The sequence below is a fragment of the Argiope bruennichi genome, chromosome 1 (genome assembly GCF_947563725.1).
Source record: "Argiope bruennichi chromosome 1, qqArgBrue1.1, whole genome shotgun sequence".
Lineage (NCBI taxonomy): Eukaryota > Metazoa > Arthropoda > Arachnida > Araneae > Araneidae > Argiope > Argiope bruennichi.
Window position 1 is genome coordinate 126,684,759 of NC_079151.1, and position 26,651 is coordinate 126,711,409.

Sequence of the window (26,651 nt, forward strand, 5' to 3'; positions counted from 1 at the left end):
AGCTTCTTAAGTAATAACATACAACTCACAAACACACACGCACATACTGAATTACATTGTCCTTGAGGTATTGTCCTTGATGTCCATTATTTATTCTATGAAAAAAAATCTGTTCCTGGTATAAAGCGTTGAAAATCAGTTTAGAATTATCTAATTATCGCTAATCTTTTCTGTGATTAATTTCATGAATTTTAATCACCTCCAGTGACAGGGAATTCACACGTGCGTGTGCCAATTCAAACGTGCGTGTGCGTTCCACTGTGACTCGCAGCGTGGCCACACCAAGTATTAAATAGCTTACAGAAAATGGAAAAAGATTTCAATGCTCTAAGGGAATTAATTTTCGACTTGTAACTCTGCTTCTGTAAACTATGTTCTGGCAAACAGTTTCTGTTGACGGTTCGCATCATTTTTACTTCTGCATGGCGATTCTGAGATAAGAGCTTTTCTACTTGTGTGGAACATTTTCCCACTACAAGTAGTTAAATATCACAATGGAGCAGATAAAATTCAAAACATTTCTTTTGTATATATTCTTGATTATATGTTCTTCATCTTTGCACATTATCTACTTCACTTCATAATGAATTATGTATTATAATATTAATTATCAATTTTTTTTCTAAATTTGTAGTCTTTATTTCTAGTATCTGGGGGTAAGGCAGTGCCCCCGCCAAGTCGAGCAAAAACAAGCGGCACGGCCGTACCATTCTTTTCTCGAAGCAGTTCAGGCCATTTTCGACCCCCTATAACATCGTTGTGGATAAAACTTGAAGCCTGACTTTTCAGTAGCCAAGCAGGCATTATATAACACAGTGTATTTCAAATTTCATTAAATTTAAACCAATAGTTTAAGAATTATAACTAGTCAAAGTTTGTGAATTTTGTCACTGACTGACTGACTGACCGATCATCAAAACTCGATATCACTTCTAGCAGACATAGAAGCTTCGAATTTAGAATACAATTAGTGTTTAGTGTATAAATCAAGGAAAAACTAAAATATACTTGTAATAATGGAAGGATCGATAAATTTCTCGAAGTTTCGAGTATTATCTATTTTGCCGGAAAATTCGTCGCCAAATGATCGCCAAGTTTGTTACCAAGCTTTGGGATCACTGGCTCGGCATCCGCCAGCATCCTATACAGATTACTGTTAAACGGTCTTTCTTATGATGACACTATTCGCACTTTGAAGCAAAATTACAGGTTTGTAACAATATATAATATGAAATAATTCAATTTGAAGCTGTGGAAGCTGCAAACGCAATGGGTGACTTTCAGAGAATCAATCTGTTAGAAGAAGAGCAAACTGATCTTCAAAGTATGATCGCAAAACTTAATGCCGATCAAAAAAGAGTCTTCGATATGATCACAAATAAAATGGACACAACTGATAATAACGCTGACGTTTTACGCTGTTTTGTGAGTGGAACTGGTGGCACTGGAAAGAGCTTTTTAATAAAAACTCTTAAAGTTTTGGTTAAGACGTATTTAAACAAAAAAGTGGCAGTTAGTGCTCCAACAGGAATAGCTGCATTCAATGTGAATGGATTGTCTATACATAGACTATTGCAGTGCCTGTAGAACACAAGCAAACATCGAAGTACAAGCCACTTTCTGATGAAGTGCTCCAAGTTCTGAGATCAGATTTGAAAGAAGTAGTGTTGTTTATCATAGACGAAGTGTCGATGATATCCAATGTTACTTTAACATATATTCATTTACGCTTATCTGAAATATTCAACACAACGCTACGATACGAATGGGTGGTTTGTAAAAAAAAATATTGTAGTTTTTGGAGATCTCTTACAGTGAAAAGTCACCTTTTGAAAAACTATCAACTGCTGAAACTAACAAATTGCTAGGTTCCCTAGTAGGGATTGCAATACGGGACCAAAATTACAATACCGGTATTCGGTATTTTTTAGATCTTAATACCGGGATACCGGTTTTAATACCGGTATTAGAAATTTTAGAAAAAGAAAGAAAACACAGGTGTTTTTTTGTTTTATTTGCCAGTTTTATTAGAAAGGGTAAATATCACAAAAAATAATTTGTAACTTATAAATTATAACAGTATATAAAGAATCACAAAAAATAAAGGAACAACATATTTATTTAAATCACAAAAAATTGTAAATATCACTATTCAGTCTGTGGTACTAATACAAATTTTTGAAATGTGATCTTAAAAAACATAATGCATTGATTGTACTGTCATTAAGCCTGAAAAGTAATTTTGTGTAAAAATTACCAGTGTCAAAAACGCTCTTTCGGCATCTACGCTAGTTGGTGGTACTGTTAGCAATACGAGATATACTTTTTCCAAGTATTTACCTCTAAATCCCTCATCTTCAAATAAATCAATTTCTCGTCGGATGGTTTTGGAATAGCTGATTTCTGTATTGTATTTCGGTTCATTGAATTTTTTTTTTTATTTATCGCTAATTCTAATTTTTGTTCAAAAGACAATTCTTTTTTACTATCGACAGTAGTGACATCATAATCTTCGATAACTGGACTGAATTCTTCTGAATGTGGATAGGTTTGTGGGTAAAAAATTTTAAGAAAATTTACTATAAACTTAATCAGATTTGAATTGATTCTTTTCTTTTCTTCTTTTTCATTTTCATTTTTAAAATCATTATAATTATGTAAATACCATAAGACATTTTCTATTTCGATATGCCTTTCTTCTGTGCGATTTTTGAATGTAATATATAATCTTCAGATAGTGATGTGTGCTGTTCGAGTGTGATGTGTGCTGTTAGGAGCAAACGGTGCCAACGTGTTTTAAAATCTAACATTAACATATATTCTGTTTTATTTTTAGTTAGTATGTATTTTAATAATATGTCATCTTTTATAGAAGAACGTTTAAATATCTTAACAATTTTTCGAACTTTATAAATTACAGGAAGTAATTCTTGATGGGTTAATATTTCATCCTCATTAGCAATAACTTCTTCAACAATTACATTGTTATTATCTTCATTGTCAATATCACTCTCACTCTTACTCTCTTCAAAGCTGGAATCCGAAGTTTCTATATCCGGAGTATTTGGATTCTTCTGTTCTTTATTTTTTTGGTATAATACATCTATTACTCCTAACTGAATTCCATGACCATAGAACAATTGCTGATTTGCACCAATCAACTTTCCAACTTTTTTCATAACTGTTGCTCCATTAGTCGTTATGGATACAATATCTTCTTTCAGGGATAATCCATGTTTCGCTAATTTAGATTTAAGCAAATAATTAAGCCATTAATTAGCTAATTAATTTCGCCCGTTAGGGAGACATAAAAAAAAAACGTATACTATTTTGCTATGTTGGCGATACCTGAACATATAGTGGAAACAAATTTAAAAATTTCTGGTAAATACCGAAAAACCGGTATTTAAACTTGTGAATACCGGTATTACAAAATTGTGAAAATGGCTCAAAATACCGGTATTCGATATCCCGGTATACCGGTATTGCAATCCCTATTCCCTAGGTATACCGAATCTGTGGATTGAACTGTTTATATACGATGAACTTACAATTAACATGCAACAGCTCAATGGTTCTGATTTTGTTGAAATGCTAAATAGAATAAGATGTGGCTACACAAAAAGACCGCGACTTACTCTCGGCTAGATTAATAACTCACAAATCCAATTCAAATGAAAACAGATTAATTGAAATAATTGAACACCTCTCGGAACTTCCTGATGATATCGTTTGCTTATTACCTTCAAAAAACATGTGTCAACAATTAAATACTGCAATACTTAAATCTCTTCCACATCCCGAAATAAAACTTACAGCTGTAGATAGCATAGATTGCCCCAGATACCTAACAAAAAGAGCTCGTGAATGCATAAAAAAATATGAAAACGATACTTCATTGACTGCAGGCCTGGAAGAGAACATCATTATAAAAATAGGAGAAAAAGTCATGTTAAGGCGAAATATTGACGTGAGTCTTGGTTTAGTTAATGGTTCTATCGGTATAGTGCAAAGAGTAAAGGTTGATCTGGAAAATACAAAAATAATTAAGAAAATATACATTACATTTAATAAAGAACATATTTACGAGCTTAGTCCGGTGAAAACTAAATTTGAAATTATTAATAGAGCTTATGTTCATCGTGAACAGTTTCACATATGTATAGCCTATGTTATAACTAGGGATTGCAATACCGGTATACCGGGATACCGAATACCGGTATTTTGAGCCATTTTACAATTTCGTAATACCGGTATTCACAAGTTTAAATACCGGTTTTTCAGTATTTACTAGAAATTTTTTAAATTGTCTCCACTATGTGTTCAGGGATCGCAAACATAGCAAAATAGTATACGTTTTTGCTTTTATGTCTCCCAAACTGGCGAAATTAATTAGCTAATTAATGGCTTAATTAATTGCTTAAATCTTATTTAGCGAAACATGGATTATCCCTGAAAGAAGATATTGTATCTATAACGACTAATGGAGCAACAGTTATGAAAAAATCTGGTAAGTTGATTGGTGCAAATCAGCAATTGTCCTATGCTCATGGATTTCAATTAGGGGTAATAGATGTATTATACCAAAAAAAATAAAGAACAGAAGATTCCAAATATTGTGGATATAGAAACTTCGGATTCCGACATTGAAGAGAGTAAGAGTGAGAGTGATATTTACAATGAAGATAATGGCAATGTAATTGTGGAAGAAGATATTGCTAATGAGGATGAAATATTAACCCATCAAGAATTGCTTCCTATAATTTATAAAGTTCGAAAAATTGTTGATATTTAAACTTTTCCATACAAAAAACTCCATATTAAAAAATATATACTGACTGAAAATAAAACAGAATATATGTTAATAATATATTCTAAGACACGTTGGAACAGTTTACTCCTAATGATGGAACGGTTTTTGAAATTTAGAAATCCAATCCAAAAAGCAATAATCGACTTAAACTTGCAAATTAATTTTTTCAGACAGTGAATTCGTCTTAATATCCAGAACTATATCAGCTCTACTTCCAATAAAACTGACTATAGAGGCATTATGTGGGAGAGATTTTAATTTATTAACAGCTAATGCAACAATAAATTTCATGTTGCAATCATGAAAAAACAGCACAAATCACTATCTGAAGAACGTAGACGTAGATGCCGAAAGAGCGGTTTCGACAGCTGGTAATTTTTACACAAAATTACTTTTCAGCTTTAATGACAGTACAACTGATGCATTATGTTTTTTAAGATCACATTTCAAAAATTTGTAATAGTATCACAGACTGAATAGTGATATTTACACTTTTTTTTGTGATTTATATAAATAAGTTGTTCCTTTACTTTTTTGTGATTCTTTATATACTGTTATAATTTATAAGTTCCGTATTATTTTTTGTGATATTACACTCTCTTATAAAACTGGCAAATAAAACAAAGAAACACCTTGTTTTCTTTCTTTTTCTAAAATTTCTAATACCGGTATTAAAACCGGTATCCCGGTATTAAGATCTAAAAAATACCGAATACCGGTATTGAAATTTTGGTCCGGTATTGCAATCCCTAGTTATAACTATACACAAAAGTCAGAGCCTAAGTCTAAATAATGCCTTGATGGATATCAGTTCTGCAGTATTCACATCCGGTCAAGCTTACGTGGCACTTTCGAGAGCTACAAGTCTGGACGGCTTACATCTAATTAATGTCGACTTTGGAAGTATTAAAGCGCAGGAATCCTCAATTTGTGAATACAACAGACTAAGAAGCATTTACCGTCCAGACTTGTCAAAAATTGTAACATCAAAGCTTACGAGAAAAACCCATAGAGACAGGGAGTAGGCTTTGAGAAAAACTGTAGCTGAAGCTCAAGAAGTAGTACCGGAAAAAAAAGAGGAAGACTACATACAAAAATAACAAAAGGACTATCTACAAAAAGAAATCAGATGCCATCAAAAACATAACTTGTAAAAAAAAACCAAGTCTCGCAACTCAGTTCTTCTATCGTAAAAAGTTGTGAGATCCATGTAATACCAAGTCGGTCCATTTATTCAGTCCCTACTTAAGGGTTCTTCTGTCTTAAGTTATTACGTAATTAGCTAACCTAACAACATCTTATAGTGACCATATCAATATTAAAAATCTTTTATGGTTTAAATAAATAGATTGACTGATGCAAGTTGTATTAAAGAATAACTGAAAAGGTAAAATTCTCAGAAACTGAAAAATCAATCCTCAGAAGGTAGTGAGACATTTCCTCTTTCACAGACATGTTAACCTTTTCCTCGCAATGTATTAATTTACAGAATTTTAAGCAAACAGCAAATACGTAATGGTTGTAACTTAATTTATCGCAAAATGAAGAATGGGAAAGAAATTAAATGTTATAGAAATCTCGTATGCCGTAAGTGACGTTAAGCTTAAAGAATAAATAAAATGACAACAAGAAAGATATATAAACAAAATTCTTTCACCATAGAACTGTAATCATGGATATTTATTAATCGCCAAATAACTCTCCAAGTATAACACGATATATTCAGTAAAAATGCTAAATTCACGCCAAAAGTTAGTAATTCGTGACTATCATGCGCCAATGCCATGTAAATCATTCATTAGCATGACAAGTTTAATACAGAGTATCCAAGAAAGTTTTGGAAAGACCAACCTCGCTGGTTTTTCATTATTATTTGAGTGGCTTTTAATTATTTGATTTTTTTATTATCATTTTTGGTTATTTTGATTATCTACTTAATTCCTCAAAATTACAGCTTCCGGCCTTCGATTTCTGAGTTTGATTTCAAGCGTTCGGTGTTCTACATTAAAACGCTTGAACGAAATTGTGCAAATGTATTTTCCATTGTCCAATTGGATCAAATTTTGAATTGTCTTTTCATTATTCTTGTCAAGGTTTTCAAACGTCAAAGAACTTTGTAAATAGTTCCATATGATTTAAGGCTTAATTTAAAATAATTCCTCAACAAAGATAGAGGTTTAATGAAAGATGAATTTTCTGTAAAGTAAAATCTTTGTTTAGCATTATCGGTTTCTTCAATAAAAAATATCATAAATGAATATCCAGCTTATCGCATAATATTTTTGATTCAATAATAACGCAAGTAAATGCCAAATATAAACTTTAATACAGAAATATTTTTTAAAAAATTTAAATACTTCTGGTACAGCTTAGTTGTTAATTATTCACCTGATGCAATGTTGTTAATATTAGTATAATGATGCAAAGAACTACTCTGTTAGTAGCCGGCGTCTTGGCATAAGGATAGCGCGTCTTCCCTGTGATCTGCGCGTTCCGGGGTCGAGTCCCGGTTTGGGCATGGTTGTTCTTCCTATGTTCTATCTGTGAAATGTGTGAATGTGCCCTCCTGTAAAAAGGGGTTATGCAAACGAATGAGTGATGCATGAGTAGCAAAGTCGTACTCTTGGCCCTACTATAAAAACAAGAGACGCTCCCCCTCCGGCTTAAATCGCTGTCTTCGTAACAGCGGGCTTGTCCGTGGCAAGTGCCATTAGAAACAACAACAACTCTGTTAGTTTAAGCAAACGATTAAATTTATTAAAACAAAGCAACTCACAAGAGCACGAGACTGAGACGTTACCCAACACTGATGGGATTCAGCTTTCATACACATAGAGAATATTCGAGAACAATCCAAAATGAATATTTAAGAAAGATCAAGAACCTTCCAGATCTTAGATAAATAATAGTTTTCAATTTAAACTAAAGAATTTCAGTCTTTCGATAAAACTCAGTGGCTGGAATTCGATCCACGAACCAACTAATCGTAAATGAGATGCTCTGTCGACTGAGCCAAGGGAGATTTCTACTTATTCAGCTATATGTGGTAAGATCATTAGCATAACAAATTTTGTAAAACAAGCAAAACTATTCATATATATAATGTGTTTTTTTCTACCAAGGGTTTTTTTTTTGTCTTTATTCAGTAAACTTTCATCCCACGATAACGTTTTAAACTTATGAAGTTGGATAAACCTTCTTCTTATAAAAGTTATTAGCCTACTCGAACTACAAATTGTGGACAAAAGCCACCTTATATCTCTCTATCTCCCCTTACCAGTACACCTACATTCTGCAACTGAATAGTGCTACGAATTAAACAGATAAAAATTGTTATATGATTTTGTCCTAGTAAACGTAGTGCTGTAAAAAATTTGTCAACGAATTAACTTTCTATTAGTTCTTCTAGTCATGGATACGTAAATGCGATTATTCAAAAATATAGCAGTCTATAAAATCGATATGTCTTCTTTGATCTTTTCAGTTTCTTTTTGTCAATCTCTGCCACATTTTGGGTTAAACCTTTCCAAAAGTAAAGTTTCTATCAGTGGATAAATAGATGAAATTTAGTATGTGGCCTTTGTACCAAACTTATTCATCTGTATTAAGTTTTGAATCTTATTGGCAAAGGAGAAGGCTCCAAACTTGATGCAACTTTCTTCCCTTTTCATATTCCTACCTTCATCATATGAGAAAATCAAGTACGAAACGCGTTATATTATGAATGTTTATGCCATTATTGAAATAAGAATGCCCCCCCCCCCACTTCGATAAGCCATATTGGATTTCATGCTCATATATCAAGTTCATGAAAATACTGTTTCAAAATTTCCACGAACTTGGCTTCAGGGGAATTTATGAAACAAAAACGGTTATCTGAAAATTCCTTTGTAAATTAATTTACATTTTCATGCAAATAAAAGAAATGAAAGATGCTTCCATTATGCGTTCTATAAATATCATCATAACATCCATTAAAAACTTCATTTGTTTTATTTACCTCTTTTCCATATAAAATTTCTGTAATTTTTAATTAAATCAGATTTTGTATTTCTGGAATGTTTTCTTATTTCATAATTCAACCGGATTCTTATTATTATTTATGGATTACATTCTTATTTCATTCATGTAAAATATTTTAAGCATAATATTTCTATTTGTAAACATAGTATAAACTTAAAAGTTGAATAAAAAAAATTCTCTAGAAATAAATTCATTTCCTTTTATGAAGCATGTTTCTGCTCGAATTATCTTTAGATCAATCTACTTTAAATATTATTTTATTGATTTTAAAATTTAATGTGTTGCAACTAGCCTCTTAAATTTTGCTGAGTTTGACCTTTCCTTCAAGTAAAATAATAATGTCGTTAGATAGTATGACCATTCATAAATCACTTGCAAGTAAATTAATTGAAAAATTCTCTTCGCAATTAATTAAATCAGATTCCTAGCTGATATCGTGTGTAAAGTAACTAAATTGGAAAAACCTAAGTGGAGTTTTATATAATATTTTTTTTAATGATTCATTAGTGAATTGCTTGTGATGGCAATTTTTAAGTATTTATTTTCAGACAAACTTCTAATCTTGAGGTCATGATCTTATGGAGTTACTTTTTAGTGCCTCAGAAGTCTTAACCAAGTTAGATTCGAGTTAAAAAGCAGAAAGTGAAAGTAGTTGCGAAAAAATGCTGAAGGCTTCCTATTTTATCTTCCTTTTGTTAGTATTTGTGTGCAAAATATGTAAGTAACCCTGAACTATTTCCTTCCCTTGGGAATAATTAATGAAAAAAATTATCTATAAACATTATGAATCATTTAATTACATATGTAAATACTAACCGCCTTTCGCGAACAGCTTTTTCATCAAACTCAATTTTCTCTAAAATGTACAATACAGTATTTTATATTAATTTATATCTTCATAGCTTCTTTAGGAAAATATTTTTAAGCTCTAAATTTTGATAATCATATAACTTATACTATTATGGAATCCTAACGCCATTCTGTTCATTGTACTATGTATGCCCCTAATTTTCTGAAAGAAATTTAATTCTTTGGAATTTAAATTTAAGAGTTTAAACTTCAGTTAAATCAAATACTTTTTCCTGAAACCAGATATGTTTTTTTATATATATGAATACAGAAAGCAGAATCATTCATCTTTTGCATCTTAGGTGCAATACAATATTTTTTTATAATTTATGCAATATCTCAAGGATTTATTCCATAAAAATTTCTCTGATTCATCATAAAATTTAGTTTTTAGTTATACTATCAAAAGGATTTAAATTCTGCAAATGATAATATTTTGTTTGCTTTTTTCAATTAATAAATATATTTCTGTAAAAATTTTAGGAGTTTAAATTTTATACAGCCTTTGGTCAAAAGGAATTGCATCCAAAGGAATATTCTTGATAGTCGAAATTTTAAATTTAAAAAAATGGTTCGATCTTCTGCTATCGAATCTGACCGAGTTATTAAGTTTTTAATGTCACTATTTTAGGAAATGAACAATTCCATAATTTCAGCCTTGGAGAAGCTCTGGACGCTGATATATGTCTTTTTGAGATTGTTAATGGTGGTCTAAAAATCGCGCGTTTTTATAAAAAGTAATATTCAGATGTTCATAGTACCATAATTATTAGTCAGAATAAAGTGAACTTTTCTTTTTAATTAAAATATCAGTGTCTCAATAATATTTCCTAAATATGACTCACATGGCAGAAGATCTGTATCTTTTAACTGTAAACGAGCAATTCTTGTATATATATGAATTTATTTATTTCATGTATCTCGGAAACGGCTCTAACGATTTAGATCAAATTTTATATTTAGATGAAGTTTTCATTTTTTAAGTTTGTCTGTATAGGTTTCTTTCTTGAAAAAACACGATTTTACACGAAAAAATTTATAACTTCTTTTAGAATAAATGTACTTCCACTTCAGAAATGTGGGTAGTGTAATATGGTGGTCAGAACAGCATGAAGGACATCTGTGTTGCGAATCCACTAACTATTATAACCTTTTACTATCAGCTCTCATGCTGTCATATGGTGCCATCTCGAATCCGATTTCTTCATGGTAAACACTGAGTGCAAGTTCAATATTATAAGTAATTGAATAAACTGTAAAATGAAAACTAAAATAGCAGATTGTTTCAAATAAACTAAGTCCTCGCTTTGTTTTTTTTAAAATTTAAATGACCAGTTCATATGTAGGTAAGATTGAAAAATATTCATATGTAAATAGTATGCGATTCGTATCTAAATATTTTGACCAAAAAAAAGACGATTTAAAAAATTGACCAAGAAAAGACGATTTAAAAAATTGACCAAGAAAAGACGATTTTACACACACACACAAAAAAAAAACATTTTCCGAGCAAAGCTAGGCAGATATCCAGATATTAAAAATATAAAATTCGTTATTCTTTATCAAGTTTATTGACTCAAACTAGATACAACACATTTACTTTTATTTAAATTACTTTTCTTATTAGATTATATGTTAATCAGGGTTCAGAAATTAGCTATTGAGAACCCGATTAAAGGGGATATACAATGTATATTAAATCATGTTTGCCTTAAGTAACTCTAATTATGGACAATAATGCAGATATTAAGATTCTCAGAAACTTTTTTGCATTTACCTTTTGAGAAAATATCATGTTTCATATTCATTTTGTTTCTTACAATTACTTGCTAAATTTGCATTTCCCTATGGTTAGTTTGCAGTGAGAATTAATCTTTATCATAATTCATCTTTATTATAAGTAAAAATAGACGTCTTTGGTGATCAACTGGTTCGCGGGGAATTAATAGTTGCTAAAACTTTTAATTAATTATTTTATGTAACTTTGTCTTAATGGTTTCTTCAGTAATATATTCTTAATCTTCAAATTTTGATATACATGACTGATACTTAGAAGCCTTACACTATTCTATTCATTACGTTATGCATTTTTCTCATTTTTTTTATGTCTTTTCCGCTGAAGTTACATTTTAATGGATACATTTTAAAAATGCAAACTAATTTCTAACCTAAAAACATAATGTGACATGTTGTATTTTTCTTCAAGTAATAGTATTTTAAAAATAGATTTAAACCTTTTACAGATTCTTCCCAGAATAAGCTTTTTCCAGAAATCTTCTTTTTCAATAATGATTTGTGTTAAGAATAGAATAATAAATCGTATTGTAAGGCAAAAACAAAAATATATTAGTAATTTTTATCAAAAACTTTAATGTTCTTCCAAAACCCTTAGTTCTTTTCTTTATATTTTTAAATGATATATTTAATATCATTCAAACATTTTTGTATTGTAAATGAAAGTATTTTGTATTTGTAAATGACGCAATTTTTTTCTTTATCCGTGATACTTTTAATATGTTTTCAAATCCTTACGATTCTTGTTGGGAAATATGCTTAAAAAATTTTTAAAAATACATTAAATTCAGAAAAAAAAATGTTCATACAGCAAAAAGAAAATTGATATCATTGAAAAGGTAACTTTGTGAATTTTAAAATGATGTAAAAATTAATGATACATTTAATATCATTCGCACATTTTTGTATTGTAAATGAATGTATTTTGTATTTGTAAATGACACAATTTTGTTCTTTATCCGTGATACTTTTAATATGTTTTCAGAATCCTTACGATTCTTGTTGGGAAATATGTTTAAAAAATTTTTAAAAATACATTAAATTTAGAAAAAAATGTTCATACAGCAAAAAAAATTGATTTATTTGAAAAGGTAACTTTTTAAATCTTAAAATTATGTAAAAATTGATCTTTGCTGTAGTATCTTCGGTAGTTATTGTAGAGAAATTCACGTTTACTTATTAATTAATTAAAATTCTAATAAAAATTTCAAAATAATCGTTCCAAGGTGCACATCCCTATCCTCCAAAATATATATGCGCCAAGGTTGGTAACTTTTAGCCAAACGCTCTGACTTATAGAACGCCAACGCACATATCCATTTTTATTACAAGTAAAGATACATAGGTCTGTGTCTAGATTTTGTCTGTGTGTGAGTATATATCCTTAAAGAAATCTCCAATTTTCCTCAAAACTGGGTGTATTTTTGTAAATATTTTCCAAAAAAAAAAAAAAGTAGAATATCATTCTTCTTCTCAAAATGTTTCAAAATTTTCCAAAGGTCATTGACTTCTTAAAATATCAATTAATTAAAAACTAAGCAAGTTCAGGGGGGGGGCTCACTTTTTATTCCGACAATATTATCTCACAAAATTACTTTTAATCTATTTTAAAATTTAAAATTTTCAATGACATTCGCTACCTTTTTTTTACTATTCTTCTTCCAATTTTAAACATAATTTGTAGCAATAATTTTATCGCTTTGAAAAATTAAAGCCATTTTCTTAACTTCATCAAATCAATCTAGTCTGTTTCTATATTAAAGTACTGAAATATTTAATTTTTTCGACCATATTTGTATTTGAGACATCCAAAAATGAATTTATAAATGTCTATTACAAATAGATTGTTTACCATAACATTAGTATATTGTATTTTTAATTTTTTAAATACGTAAGTCAGTCATAAACTAAGTTGCTCTATTTCGAAAAAAATTTCGGCCAAAGGCTATTTTGATGAAACTGTATTTCAACACTTCGGACATTTATCTTTATCTTATGATGTAGCGTTTTCATGAGGCAACTTTAGCTTTTCTGATAATCAGTAATAAATATGTTTCGATAGTTGGAAGTGGCGTCCAAATTGGAAATGCCACCAGTGATTCTTTTGTTACGGGCAAAAAGGTGTAACAGCACTTAACTTTATCAGCATGAAGTGTATGGTGGAACGGCTATGTCACGTCGAACAATCGGGAAAGTGGTGCAACATGTTTGTGAATGGACGTACAGGTATTGATGACATTAATCGCGAAGGAAGACCACCAACTGCGCCAAATTCTGAAATCGCTGCTCACGTGAGTGAATACATTCTTGCAAACAAACGCATAACAATAGACGACACCTCAAACGAACTGGATATTTGAAGTTTGCATAAAATTACTGTCGTACAGCTTACATTTCATAAAGCTTGTGCTCAATGAGTGTCACGTCTGTTGATGGAAGAGCATATTGTTTGCCAACGGATTCTAAATCCCTCCGCGCTTTTGCGCATGTGATAGAATAAGTTCAATTCCACAAAATAGGGGTGAGACGATAGATGAAAGGAGGAAATGTTTAAATTTAAAAATCAAGTAAATTTCGCTCAGCCTTTTGTGTCTCACCGCTTCGTGAGATAGAATTATCGAAAACGGGGTCGTCTCAGGATACTGAACAGTAAAAGAAAGTGTTTTGAAAGTGCGTTTGAGTTTCTGCAACATCAAAAGGAAGGAAATAAGTTTTGGAACAAAATTGTAGCCAGAAAGGATACTTGAATTTGCCATTTATGATCTGAAACGAAACGCAACTCACTCGAGTGGAAACATTGCACTTCCCCGACTTGAATAAAAGGTCGAACTTTCCATCTGAGGGAAAGGAATGATGGCGCTGTTTTTCAGCAAAGAAAGTTTGGTGCACACAAATTCATGCCGAAGTGTGTCACAATAAATGCATTTTCTTATTGTGAAATATAAAACGATTGTGACTATCCCTTTAAAATCGGCAGTCAGGTAAACTTTCGAAAGGCATTGTATTCCCCTATGACAATACAAGACTACATACAGCAAAACAAGCAAAGGAGGGAAGGAAGTGACAAGCTTAGTCAACTTACAAGCATCTATACAACTATATAAATGTGAAGGTTTGGATGGATGGATGTTTGTTAGTCAATCACGCCAGAACGGCTGAACGGAATTGGATGAAATTTAGCACAGAGATAGATTATAGTCCGGAATAGGACATAGGCTACTATTTGTTCCGGTTAATTGAGGGGTTAATTTTTTATTAATTAAAAACTTACTTTCGCGCCAAAAGTCTTTATTTCCCCACCGCCAAATGAGTAAGGCTTCAGTTGTTTTTCTTTCCCACGCTGAAGAGGCAAGGTTTAAGATATTTTCGATCTATTATTTCAAATGATTCTGTTCATTTTCTTAGTGTTTGATGCATTTAAAATTAAACATTGTTAATTAATCGATCTTTCGGATTCATTCTGAAGTACTTTTAAATTAAAATAAAACAGAATAAAGGAAATAAAAAATTTCTAATCTGCATTGCATTACCCTAACTGGAGTAGAAAATTCACGCATTTGCGTTACGCCAATTAGCGTTCACGCATGCGCGGTGTATTCTGATTGTTGACAATTGTATTTTCATTTTAATTAAAAGTTTAAAAATTATGTGTATTATACTGTTGTAGCTATCTCAAACTCGATTGATAAATAAAATAGACTTGACTTGATTTTCTATCTTGTTTTATTATACAGTAGACTCCCGATTATCCGCGGGCGGGTTATCCGCGCCTACCACGCAAAGTTTTTTTTTTCACTGTTTTTTTCAAAAAGGTGCAGTTTTACAGGTATGCTTTTGTAATTACATAATACATTACAGTATTAAAACAGTACATATGTATTAATTTTTCTGTGTATCCTTGACGCCTCTCGTAAATACAAAGCACTTTTCTGTTTTCATTAACAAAATGCATTTTAGGTTAGTTTTGAGTGATATACTAAAATATTAAGCGTTAGTTAAACATTTCCTGCTGTTTACGTTTTATTGTACATAAAAAGATTTTTCAAAGTTGGAATGACTGTTTTCTCTTTTTCTATACCCGTTTTTAGCTTTTTTTCGGATTATCCGCGATTTTTGTTATCCGCGGCGGCCACGCCACCCAATTCCGCGGATAATCGGGAGTGTACTGTATATTTTTAATAAATTTATTTATAGTTTAAGTACATCGTTTTTTAGGTTAGTTTTAATTTTTTTTTATTTGTTATTATTTGATACTTTTTCGAAATGCCCAGAAAACGCAAATCTAATCTTTCGAAGAGGAGTAATTAAGTTCCGGCTATGAAAGTAGCTAGAAGACCTGTTTGTAATTTTAGTGAACACTTGCGGACTGTAAAACCTACTCCAGTTGTGGGATACATACAAGGACACTTTGTAAGAAGATATCGTGCTTAGGCTGGAGGAAGGCTTCGTATCAGAGAATTTGGCAGTAATATTATAAAAGCTACCATTATTACATTAGCTGCTAAAGGAGGCAGTATTTTAATTAACCGCATACCTGTTACTTCAAACAACTTACCATTTTGTTTCAAGAGGTTGCAATTTCCTTTAAAATTGGCTTTTACAATGACGATCAACAAATCCCAGGGCTTAATGTTGTATATATTATGCCATTAGAATAAAAATAAATGTTGAAATTTTCCCGTAGACCTTTCTCAATCAGTTACAAGTTTCTTGATGATATTGTTACGAAATTTCCGGGTTCGTTTGGATAGTGGAAGTGATATGGTGTGGAGAACTCTCAATCAGAAGGCGTCAGTAGAAAAAAACAACGACGTTTATTTACATGAAGACAGAACAGCACAAAGACAACGAGTACACAGAAGACAACTATATACAGCAGAGACGAACACAGTAGCACACTTCAGTAGACAGCAGCACACGAAGCGGATAGACAGAATCCAGCAGGAGAGGGGTTCCTGGGAGCTTCTCTCTACCGTCTCTCCAACAGCTGAGCTTCTCGCTTTAGCTGCCGACTCGCTACTTCTCACACGACTTCACTTACACCACTCTCTTCTTCCTCGCCGCTTCAGAGTGCCCGTCTTTTATAGTTCCGGGAGGTGGGGCAAGAATCTTCGGACCAATCAGGACGTCTCTGGGTGTATCTCGGTTCCTACTGGATGGATCTTGAAACTTCTCGAACTTTCCAGTATGATCCATTTTGTCGCCAAAGTCACCAAATTCATCGCCAAGTTAGTCGCCAAGCTCTGAGTTCATTGACGCTCAGCACGCACAGTACAGATCGTACATCCTGTCTTTCTTACGATGACACTAGTCGTACTGGGAAGCAAAATTACAGGTTTGTAACAATATATGAGACTTTGCTTTCAACAACGCTATAATGATACGGTTTGATAACATTTTACATTTTGATAAAACCGTCAGTTCTCATACACACACATCAAAATTTCCACGCGAACGAAGTCGCGGGTAATGGCTAGTAGTAGGCTATAAGGAAGTGATGGCCTAGAACTTTGCTAGAAGCCTTCCTTATAGCCTAGAACTTTCACCTTAAGACTTCCATGTTTTTGGTCTCATGAAAGAAGAACTTTCAAAACGACAATACCATTCCGATGATGAGAGGAAAGCTGCAATCCAAGAATGGTTATCGGGCATCGAAAGAGATTCCTCTACAGAAGGCATCGAAAAACTTGTACCGCGCCTCGATAAATGCTTAAATAACAGAGGTCATTAAGTTTAAAAGTAGATTTTGAATGAAACGTTATGATACAAATAAAGTTATTGAAAATTTTCTATCATGTTTTGATTTCTCAAGAAATGCTACTAACTTTTTGACTGACTCTCGAAAAGCATAAAATATTATACACTAATGAAGCTAGATAAACCAAAAAAAAATATCCTGAACTACGACAAAATGCTTAGGAATCGTGTTTCTTCATGGTAATGGATAATCGTATATCTCTTTAAAAAATCGTGGAAAATTGTTCGTGTGAAGTTGAGAAGTGATGCTATATCTTCCATGAAGCCTGGATTGCAAACCGTTAAATTGTTTTTATTGATGTTAGAACAAAACTCACTGAATGAATAAAATCGTAATGGTAAAGATGCGATAAATACACTTTTTTTCCTTCTAAGTACTAAAAATTTCTATGAATGTGTGCTAAATTAAATTGCAAGAAAAGTGGCAATTGTTATCAACAAAACAAGAAACTTTAAATAATAAAAGTTGATTCATTTTTTCAAGAGTACATTAATACTTAAGACACATGCTTTGCAGGTAGCGTAAATTAGTAAAATTTAACTTCAATTTAACAATTTATAGTTACAGACTATTTTTTTACATTTTAAAATTTTATTAAAAACATAAAAACAATTGTAAAGAAATGAAATTGATATCTTAAAAAAGGTAATTTTTTTGAGTTTTAAAATAATGTAAAAACTGCATTTTTATAATAATAGTTTTAAAAGACAGGGTCATAAATTATTAAAAGTAAATCACAGTGATTACTCATCTGGTTATGGTTAAACTTATTTTTACGATGGTTTAAACTTTCCATTTGACCCCCATTTCTTGATATCTCTTACATCTTTTTTTTCTCCGCCAGCGTCCTGGCCAAGGGGTATTGCGTCTTCTCCGTGATCTAGGCGTCCCGGGTGCGAGTCCTGGTTCGAGCATGGTTGTTCGCTACCCTGTGTTCTATCTGTGAGGTGCGTGAATGAGCCCCCTGTGAAAAGGGATTTTGCAAGCTAGTGTGGGCGTGTTTCTTCTTCATATGAGCTAGAAATCAGACTTCTGCCCTCGGGTGCTCAGGAGTCTTTACCTCAGAAGCTATTGTGCAAAAACTTGGCTTAAAATAGTCACACGACAAAAAAAAAAATCGTTTTTTCTTTTGATTAGATAAAATTTTTCGAAATATGATGACTTCTCTCCAGACGACCTCTATCTAATAATATTTTTCAAGTCCATTAACCAGTGCTGTTTTAAAAATTTTGCCGATATAAAAGGTTCGACGATGTATCTGAAATGCTCGATTTTCTTCATTCCAGAATTATATTTACACAAATTCAATAATTAGCTATTTTATTATCAGCAAATATTAATTATTCTCAAATTATTTAAAATTTATTTATTATTAATATTATAACATTCCCCGTTTCCCAGTACTGATAAGACATTTACAGCCAGCTGTGTCGTCGCTGTTACTTACTAAACTCCTCGAGATAGCCAGATGGTGGATCTTTTCATCTGGGTGGTCTCGCATCTGTTCATTAGCGACTACAGTGAAAGACCACATGTGGAATTCCTCGTCCAAGAGGTATTGATAGTACCTTCAAAGAGAAAGGGGTGTCCAAACATCTGGATGCTAGATGTTTCTCTTTGTGAAATTACCTTCCCACGACCCACTGGTGCCGCTGAGAGAGCATATGGCTGAACCCCGATTGGCCGAAGGAGAGCTCAAATGACCAATGTAAATTAAGAGGTGGAGATTGTCGCCGAAATAAAGCGCGGAGATTTTTTGTTAGGGGAGAGAAGAAACGAATGGCATGAGACGGTTTGAATACGCCCACGAGTTGGGAGTCTGAGAAATTACCCCTGGAGTGGTCGTGTTGACATGATGGAGAACTGATTTTCAATAAAAACCTTCGATTTTGACTTTTGTATCTCCTACTACTGGTGTAAATAACTATTTATTTAACCAAGATTGGAACAAGTTGTTCTTTGTATATATAGGGCTGTAAAATAAAGAATTGTCTGGAAATTCTGCTTCGTTATTTGATCAGTCTAGATCAGGACATTACAATATTCATTCTGGAATATTTCCTCCATTGTTGTTTCAAATAAAAATAGTCGTACCTCTGTATTTTTAATGACATTTTTAGTAAAATATTTAGGAAAATTATTTAAAAGATTCAAATATGGTGCCCAATCATTTTAAGCTTATTAATTCATACTCTCTCTTATAGGTATGATAACCGGAGATCGATGCACTCTGGTAACTGGGACTTCTGGAACAATTGCAAACGAAAAAGAGGGTCATTACTATTCAAAGTGTTGGCGTTTTAGGGTACCCCTGAATAGCATCACACGTGTCATTATGGAATCATTTAATCCTAGTGCCGTAAGTACATTAACTTTTAGGTGACCGATAACAATTCCTTGCTTTAATTCTAATAACGATTTAAATTATAACGAAGACATAACATGAATCCAGACTCGGTCAATCTGCGTGGTTTCACAGTTTTCCTCTTTGTAGAATATGGAATGTGTCGAAATAACACTTTTCACAACTGTCTGATTTATTATAAGGAAAATTCATCAATATTTCTGAAATTAAACAATGATCATATAAATCTTTTGCCAATATTAACCACTAGGGGCTTTCTATTTCTTCGGGCGATGATATATTTCACAAAAAATATTTAATTATATTTTACCCTTATACAACAATTTCTTCAAGATATTATTAATTCATGCCACTTTCCAAACAACCAGTCGCCTTTGGCTACTTATCTGTTCTCTAGGTTATTGATGAATATAGAATTGAATTTATTAATTGTTGTGATTAATTATTGATGGATGAATTTTAAACTATGAATATGGAATGGATTTGTTTTTGTTTTTTAAATCTCGCCTTGTTAAATGATACAACTGAAAAAAATTATTTATTCAATTCAGTTTATTTATTCAATGTGCTACTAATTATTGTGAGTTAAAATTAAAAGTGTATGTACCATGAAACCAGTGGCAGTGATCTCCCAAAACGTTCTCACGTACCCTCTAATAAAGATGGATTTGCTCTAATACCCTCTAATAAAGATGGATTCAAAATCACTATTTGACCTAGATACTTTAATTATATTAACTGAATTATATCACATTTTCTACCTTGAATAATTATCTTGCTCCTACGTTAAATAAAACTTTTAATGGAGTAATTTTAAATTTGTAGGAGTATTTGTACAATCCTGAATTTTATAAAGTTTCAACGTGATAAAATATTTTTTTACTTTTCCTTAGACTTGTGAGTATACTAAAGTGGAAGTTTATCCAGTCAATGAAGACATAAAATATCTATTCTGCCCTGATAATTCTTGGAAACCCATAGTTTTGCATAGTGACTTCATAGTGGAGCACACAATAACAAATTTCTATGACATTACAAGTAGCGGTTTCTCAATTAAGTATGAAAGCGGTAAGTTTTTAACTTAATCTGCACTGTTCGAGAAACATATCTCTGCACTGTTATTGTTTCTTTGGAATTTCAACTAGAAATATGTATGAGCGTAATGTAATTTTGCTTTGATATTTAGAATGGTACATTTTTAACAACAGTTTCCGAACAAACAAAAGAGGAAACCATTCTTAGTAAGGCACTTTGACACGATATAAATCATGTTTAAATGTAAAATTATTGCAATTTGAAAGTTCCTATTTGTTTTTCTTCTTGGTTATCATAACCTATCTCAATTTTAATAATTCTTGTTTTAAAATTAATGTAAACAGATGTGTCCGCTTTTCATTCATGGTTTTCCATTAATTGTTTTAATTTTGCGATAGTTTACTTTTGCTTTCAATAATTTAAACTTTTAAAAGACCATATATTATGTATGTGGAAATTTAGTTAGGAATATAATGAATATGAATCTGTAATGTTACTTTGGTTTGGATCGATACGGATTTATAACTCCAGCCTTGATGAAAATCTTGATTACAAAATGAAGGATATCAGAATTTTGGTGATACATCCATTTGGATAAGATGATCTTTCTAGAACCTTCTGATGCTTGTCATAGAAACGATAAAAAGACGAAGAAAGTGCTTGAGTCCAACGAGTAACGCAGCAGCAGTCAGTCAGTCAAGTATCGCACCGGGAGAGTATTGAATTTGCCGACAAGTTGTATACAGAGTAGTCAGTCAGCACTGAGTCACGTATTATGTTTGAAGACAATTAGAAATCGAGTTCAGCTGAAATCAGTAGACAGTGAAGAATAGCAAACGTTTGAGAGACTTGAATAATCGTGCTAAATTTGTTTTTTATGCTCTGTCCGAGCGCTTTGTACTGTTAAGGTTTTTTACAACCGATATACTGCGAATGCCTTGCTGATTATTGTAAATTCTGTTCTAGTGCACGTTCCGATTGCGTTTTTGTCTGTTCATATTATTACGAAATTTCCAGGGGTTCGTTTGGATAGTGGGAGTTATATGGCGTGGAGAACGCTCAATCAGCAGTAGAAAATAAAACAACGACGTTTATTTACACAAAGACACACAGGACAGCATAAGAACGACAACTATATACAGCATAGAAGACGATTATCTTCAGCCGAGACGTGCAGCATACAAGACTCTACTGCAGACAGTAGCACACAGCTTAGTTCAGCACTAGCTTGACTCCGTCGCTGCTCTGCTAATCCCTGGAAGACCAGTTCTTCACCGTCGCATCCGACTACTCCTGGTTCACGACGATGCGGCAGTTGCGGCTGCTTCCTTTTATAGGTCTCAGGAGGCGGGGCTCGAAGCCTCTCAACCAATCAGGAACGTTCGAGGCGTATCTCGGCTCCTACTGGACGAATCGGGAAAATTCTCGATGTTTTGGGTATAATTTATTTTGGCGATAAATTCGTCGCCAAGTCGCCAAATGGTTGCCAAGTTTGTCGCCAAGCTCTGGGACCTCCTATGGAACCAACTATGCTGGGAAGCCGCATCACAGATTCGTAACAATATTTTCTTGTAGAATAAAGCGTAGTACTTTTTTTATTGAACCTGTTGGACTATTTCACCGTTACACCCACTGCACCTAAAATGTTAAATTTCGGATTTGGAGTTTGAATTTTTCATAACACTACACATGTTTCTTATTTCATTTTCCTAATAATTAAAGGCATAGTTACTTGCATTGAAGTTGTAGTGTACGTCAATAAAATGATATATCTTCCATTATTACAAATAGAATATTATTTTGATAATACGAGAAAGGCTTATTAGATTATTTTGTTCATCTTTCCATATTTTTGGTTTCTCTTTATACACAAAACTGATATTTGCCATAAATTCTTCACTGGAAGTGTTTTGGGAATTAAAAACAACTTATCATTTTTTTGTGTGGGGGGGTATGGAGGGGAGGATGGATGTATATACATAAAATTAGTACTATAATCAGTGAATATTATGTACACACTGCTTCAGATGTATATAAATATTATTTATATTAAACATACAATGTCAAAATACATTAAAGGAGGGGGCGGGTAGTTGATCATCTCTAATATCACTATCTAAATCTTTTAAATTATCAATATTTTAAATAAAATTTCTGAAACAGTGCCTTTTGAGACAATATGATATTCCAATGAATCAGTTACACTGTTTTCAACTGACCATCAGAAAAAAAAGACCACTTTCTATAAACGCCATTCAAAAATAAGTTTTTGCTGCTTTTTCTTCAATTTTCATATTCATACTATAGATTTGTAATTAGTAGATTATTTGCTGGTGCATACCTTTTTTGCAGGTATTCACTCTGAACTAATTAAAAAGTTATTTGATCCTTTATGAACTATTCCTAGATTGCTTCGTTAGAAATATAGATATCCAGGAATAGCTCAAATATGGATGTTGTAGCCTTTTAAATTGTACCAACATTAGATTAGTACCTGGTACGATGTAGGAATAATTCTTATATAATTCTCCATCTTCAGTCTTTGGCTAGATCTTTTTTTTTTTTTTTTTAATCTTTCATAATTTACTACAATGAAGAATTATCTGCTTGGTTTTGAAGAAATCCGGATAATATGGTTATACAAACTACCGTTTCGGAATTACTGGGCATTGTATAACCCAAAACCGTTCATATGTATGTTGATTGAAGCGATGTCGGATCTACAGATTTACAGACCTGCAGCCGACACATATTTCAGGATGAAGAGCTTTCCGTTTCAATTCCAAATTTCATTATATAGAGAATTATTTTTTTAAGCTGAGACATTACCAATTGATAAAAGCTCGTCAATCGATTCAATTTACCCAGGGATTATCTCTACTCATATATCTCTGATCGGTACTTCTACCTGAGAGTCTGTCGCATCAAGTTCAACATTCAGTGGAATAAGAGAGCTCTTAAACGCTTTTATCACATTCCACATTGATAGATGTTAGTTCACGTTTTCGCAAAGCTGTATGTTCATCTATAGTGGCAATATCTTCACACCAATACGCTGAGCTCGAAACGAAAACCAAACCTCAAGGGATAGTTAAAAGGAAGCTAGAAATTACAAAAACGAAAGCTGAATTAAATAAGGGCGATTGTTTTTTTGTTGTTGCCGTTGAGCTGAAAATCATGAAGAAAATACAATTCAGAGCCTAAACCATAAGACACGGGTGCATGACTAATGTGCTAGCATGACAAAGAGACGAAAATATTTCTATATCAGGTGTGCACAGTGAAATAAATGAAGAAATGGTATAAAGTTCGGATAGTTTAGGTTCAGTTTATTCTTTGGTATGATTTAAACAATACGTGATACGACTTCCAATGCAATTCCCCATAATCACATTTTTTTTTATTTATGAACTAGCCGTCTTTGGAGACCAGCCGATTCGCCAATCTTAATGTTCGTTAAAATTTTAATAATTAAATATTTTATGCAATTCCTACTTTAATAGATTTTTCATCAAAATATTTTAAAACTTCAAATTTTGATAGTCATATAATTCACTCAAAATATTATAAACGCCTTCAGTCGTAACGTAATATGTATCTGTCTAATTTTATGTTAGCTCCCGTAGAATTTATACTTTAAATTAAAGTGGAAAGGATTAATCTACAATTAATATAATGATATTTTTTACTGAAACAAAGCATTTTTTTTTTGTAATATGATTACTGAAAACAGTTACTGAGCGTTTAAACTTTATGGGCACTAAAGAATATCTTTATTAATTTATGTAATATTTCAAGAATTTGTCAACAAAATTTTCTCAGATTCATCATGACCAAATCGATTAATTAACAATGTTTAATTTTAAATGCATCAAACACTAAGAAAATAAAACGAATCGTTTAAAATAATCGGTTGAAAACAGGTTGAAAAACTACTTAAAAACGATGGACTTAAAGCTATAAGCATATACAAAAAATATATAACTAACATAAATACACTTTAATTACAAAATCATGCAACTAATATAAAAATAATTTAAATCATCCTTTGATAATGGTTGTCATGTCAACAATCAGAACACAATGCGCATGCGTGAATTTTCAACGCCAGTTACGGTAACGCAAATGCATGCGTTTTTCTACGCCAGTTGGGGTAACGCTATGCAGATTAGAAATTTTTAATTTCCTTTATTCTGTTTTATTTTAATTCAAAAGTACTTCAGAATGAATCTGAAAGATCGATTCATTAACAATGTTTAATTTTAAATACATCAAACATTAAGAAAATAAACAGAATCGTTTGAAATAATCAGCCGAAAAATCTTAAGCCTAGCTTCATTACTGTTGGGGGAAAAAAACTGAAGCCTTACTCGTTTGGCGTTGGGGAAAATGAAAAGAGTTTTTAGAGGAAAAGTTAGTTTTTAATTAATAATTAAAATTTAATTAAAAATTCAAAAAATGGGACCCCAGGTGCACATTCCCGACCTCTAAGGTATACATGTACCAAATTTGGTAGCTGTAGGTCAAATGGTCTTTTCTGTAGAGCGTCAACACACACACACACACACACACATGCTTTATATATAAGTATAGATTAATGATTTTAATCAGATATGTAAGCATTTTTAGGGGGATTTTTTTTTTATTTTGAAAGTGGCAAGAACGCGTTTTTACTAAAAGTTTGATAATAAAAAAAGCTGTTTCTTTTTTACATTGTATATTTCCGATCAATTCATGATTTTTCATAAGGAATGCGACTCGAGCAACCTTTCCTTAGCTGAAATTATGAATCTTCTTTATCGATTGCATTTCATATTTTGTCATTTCATATTTCATATGATTTATGCTACACAAGCAGACATTTAATTAAAAAACATTAATCATTATGTTTTAGCATTATTTGAAGCATTATGAATGGAATTTAACTCATTATGAGTCTTTATTTTTTCAACAAACAAAATAATTTCGATGGAGGAATACAGGCATTAGGAATTTTAAAAGAAAGTGGAATATCTTCATTACTTTCATCTGCATCATCAAATTAACACCAGACAATTTATTTTCTGTTGATTCTTCAAGTGAAGGAAAAACTCTGCTTCCGTGAATGAAACGGAGAAACAAAAATTGAAGGAGAAAATTTGGAAACTTTAGAAAGGAAAAATCGGCGCATAGCCATGCTTTGTGTTTTTTTCACCATTATAGTATGGTATCAATAGAATTATTGTTAATGAATCTGGAGGTTCTGGAAAATAGTTTTATAAATGTAAGGGACGTATACAACGGCGTTGAATTATATTTCAAATTATGCATTTTATTTCATACAGTATTTTTAAATTATACAGAAATCTGTTAGATAAAAAAAAAGTGTTAAGTTGGGAAGTTTAACATTCTAAAGTATGAAATTTTTATTAACCGATATAACTTTCTGTGTGCTTATAAGATGGATTGTTTTCAGAAAATACGCTTTGCTCTCAAGATAATATCTTCAAATGCAGTGATGTCATGTGCATTCCTCGTTCTCAAGTATGTGATGGAACAGTTCAGTGCCCCGATGGAATCGATGAAAAGGGATGTGGTATGTCAGAATCCTTCTTTTAAATTACATAAATTAGAAATTAGATAACCGATGGCTTAAACATATTATAAGAAACATAGGGCTATCTATTTAGAATAAATAATCGTCCCTGGTAGTTGTTTGTGTAAATTTCTTTCTCACCAGCTTTCTTGAAGCCTTTATCCTTTTAAATCAAAATTCAAACAACCACTTGGACTTTTACTTTCAACTTAGGTTTTTTTATAAAGGGAGTCCCAAAATTAATTAAGATTTGAATTTGTACCATTCCGACAATAAAGAGTTGGCAATCTTATTAAAAAAATCCATTTCACAAAAGTGTAAAGGGTTTGAAAGTTTAGGGTTAGTAAAAATGGAGTGCTACACGATAGAACAACATGTTGACGCAAGATTTGAATTAAATAAAAAACACAGGGTATTCCCCTTTCAATTATTATATTGT

The 26,651-nt window shown here is 31.9% G+C and overlaps 1 protein-coding gene across 1 annotated transcript in view; it reads left to right on the plus strand.

Moving 5' to 3' along the window:
- The first annotated feature begins 9,419 nt into the window (after positions 1 to 9,419).
- LOC129980284 (uncharacterized protein CG3556-like) overlaps positions 9,420 to 26,651 on the plus strand; it is a 31,388-nt gene continuing 14,156 nt past the window's right edge. The window contains exons 1-4 of the mRNA XM_056090786.1: positions 9,420 to 9,553; positions 19,442 to 19,596; positions 20,496 to 20,670; positions 26,093 to 26,212. Coding sequence (XP_055946761.1) covers positions 9,499 to 9,553; positions 19,442 to 19,596; positions 20,496 to 20,670; positions 26,093 to 26,212 — 505 coding nt within the window. The 5' untranslated portion in view covers positions 9,420 to 9,498. The remainder of the gene's footprint in view (positions 9,554 to 19,441; positions 19,597 to 20,495; positions 20,671 to 26,092; positions 26,213 to 26,651) is intronic.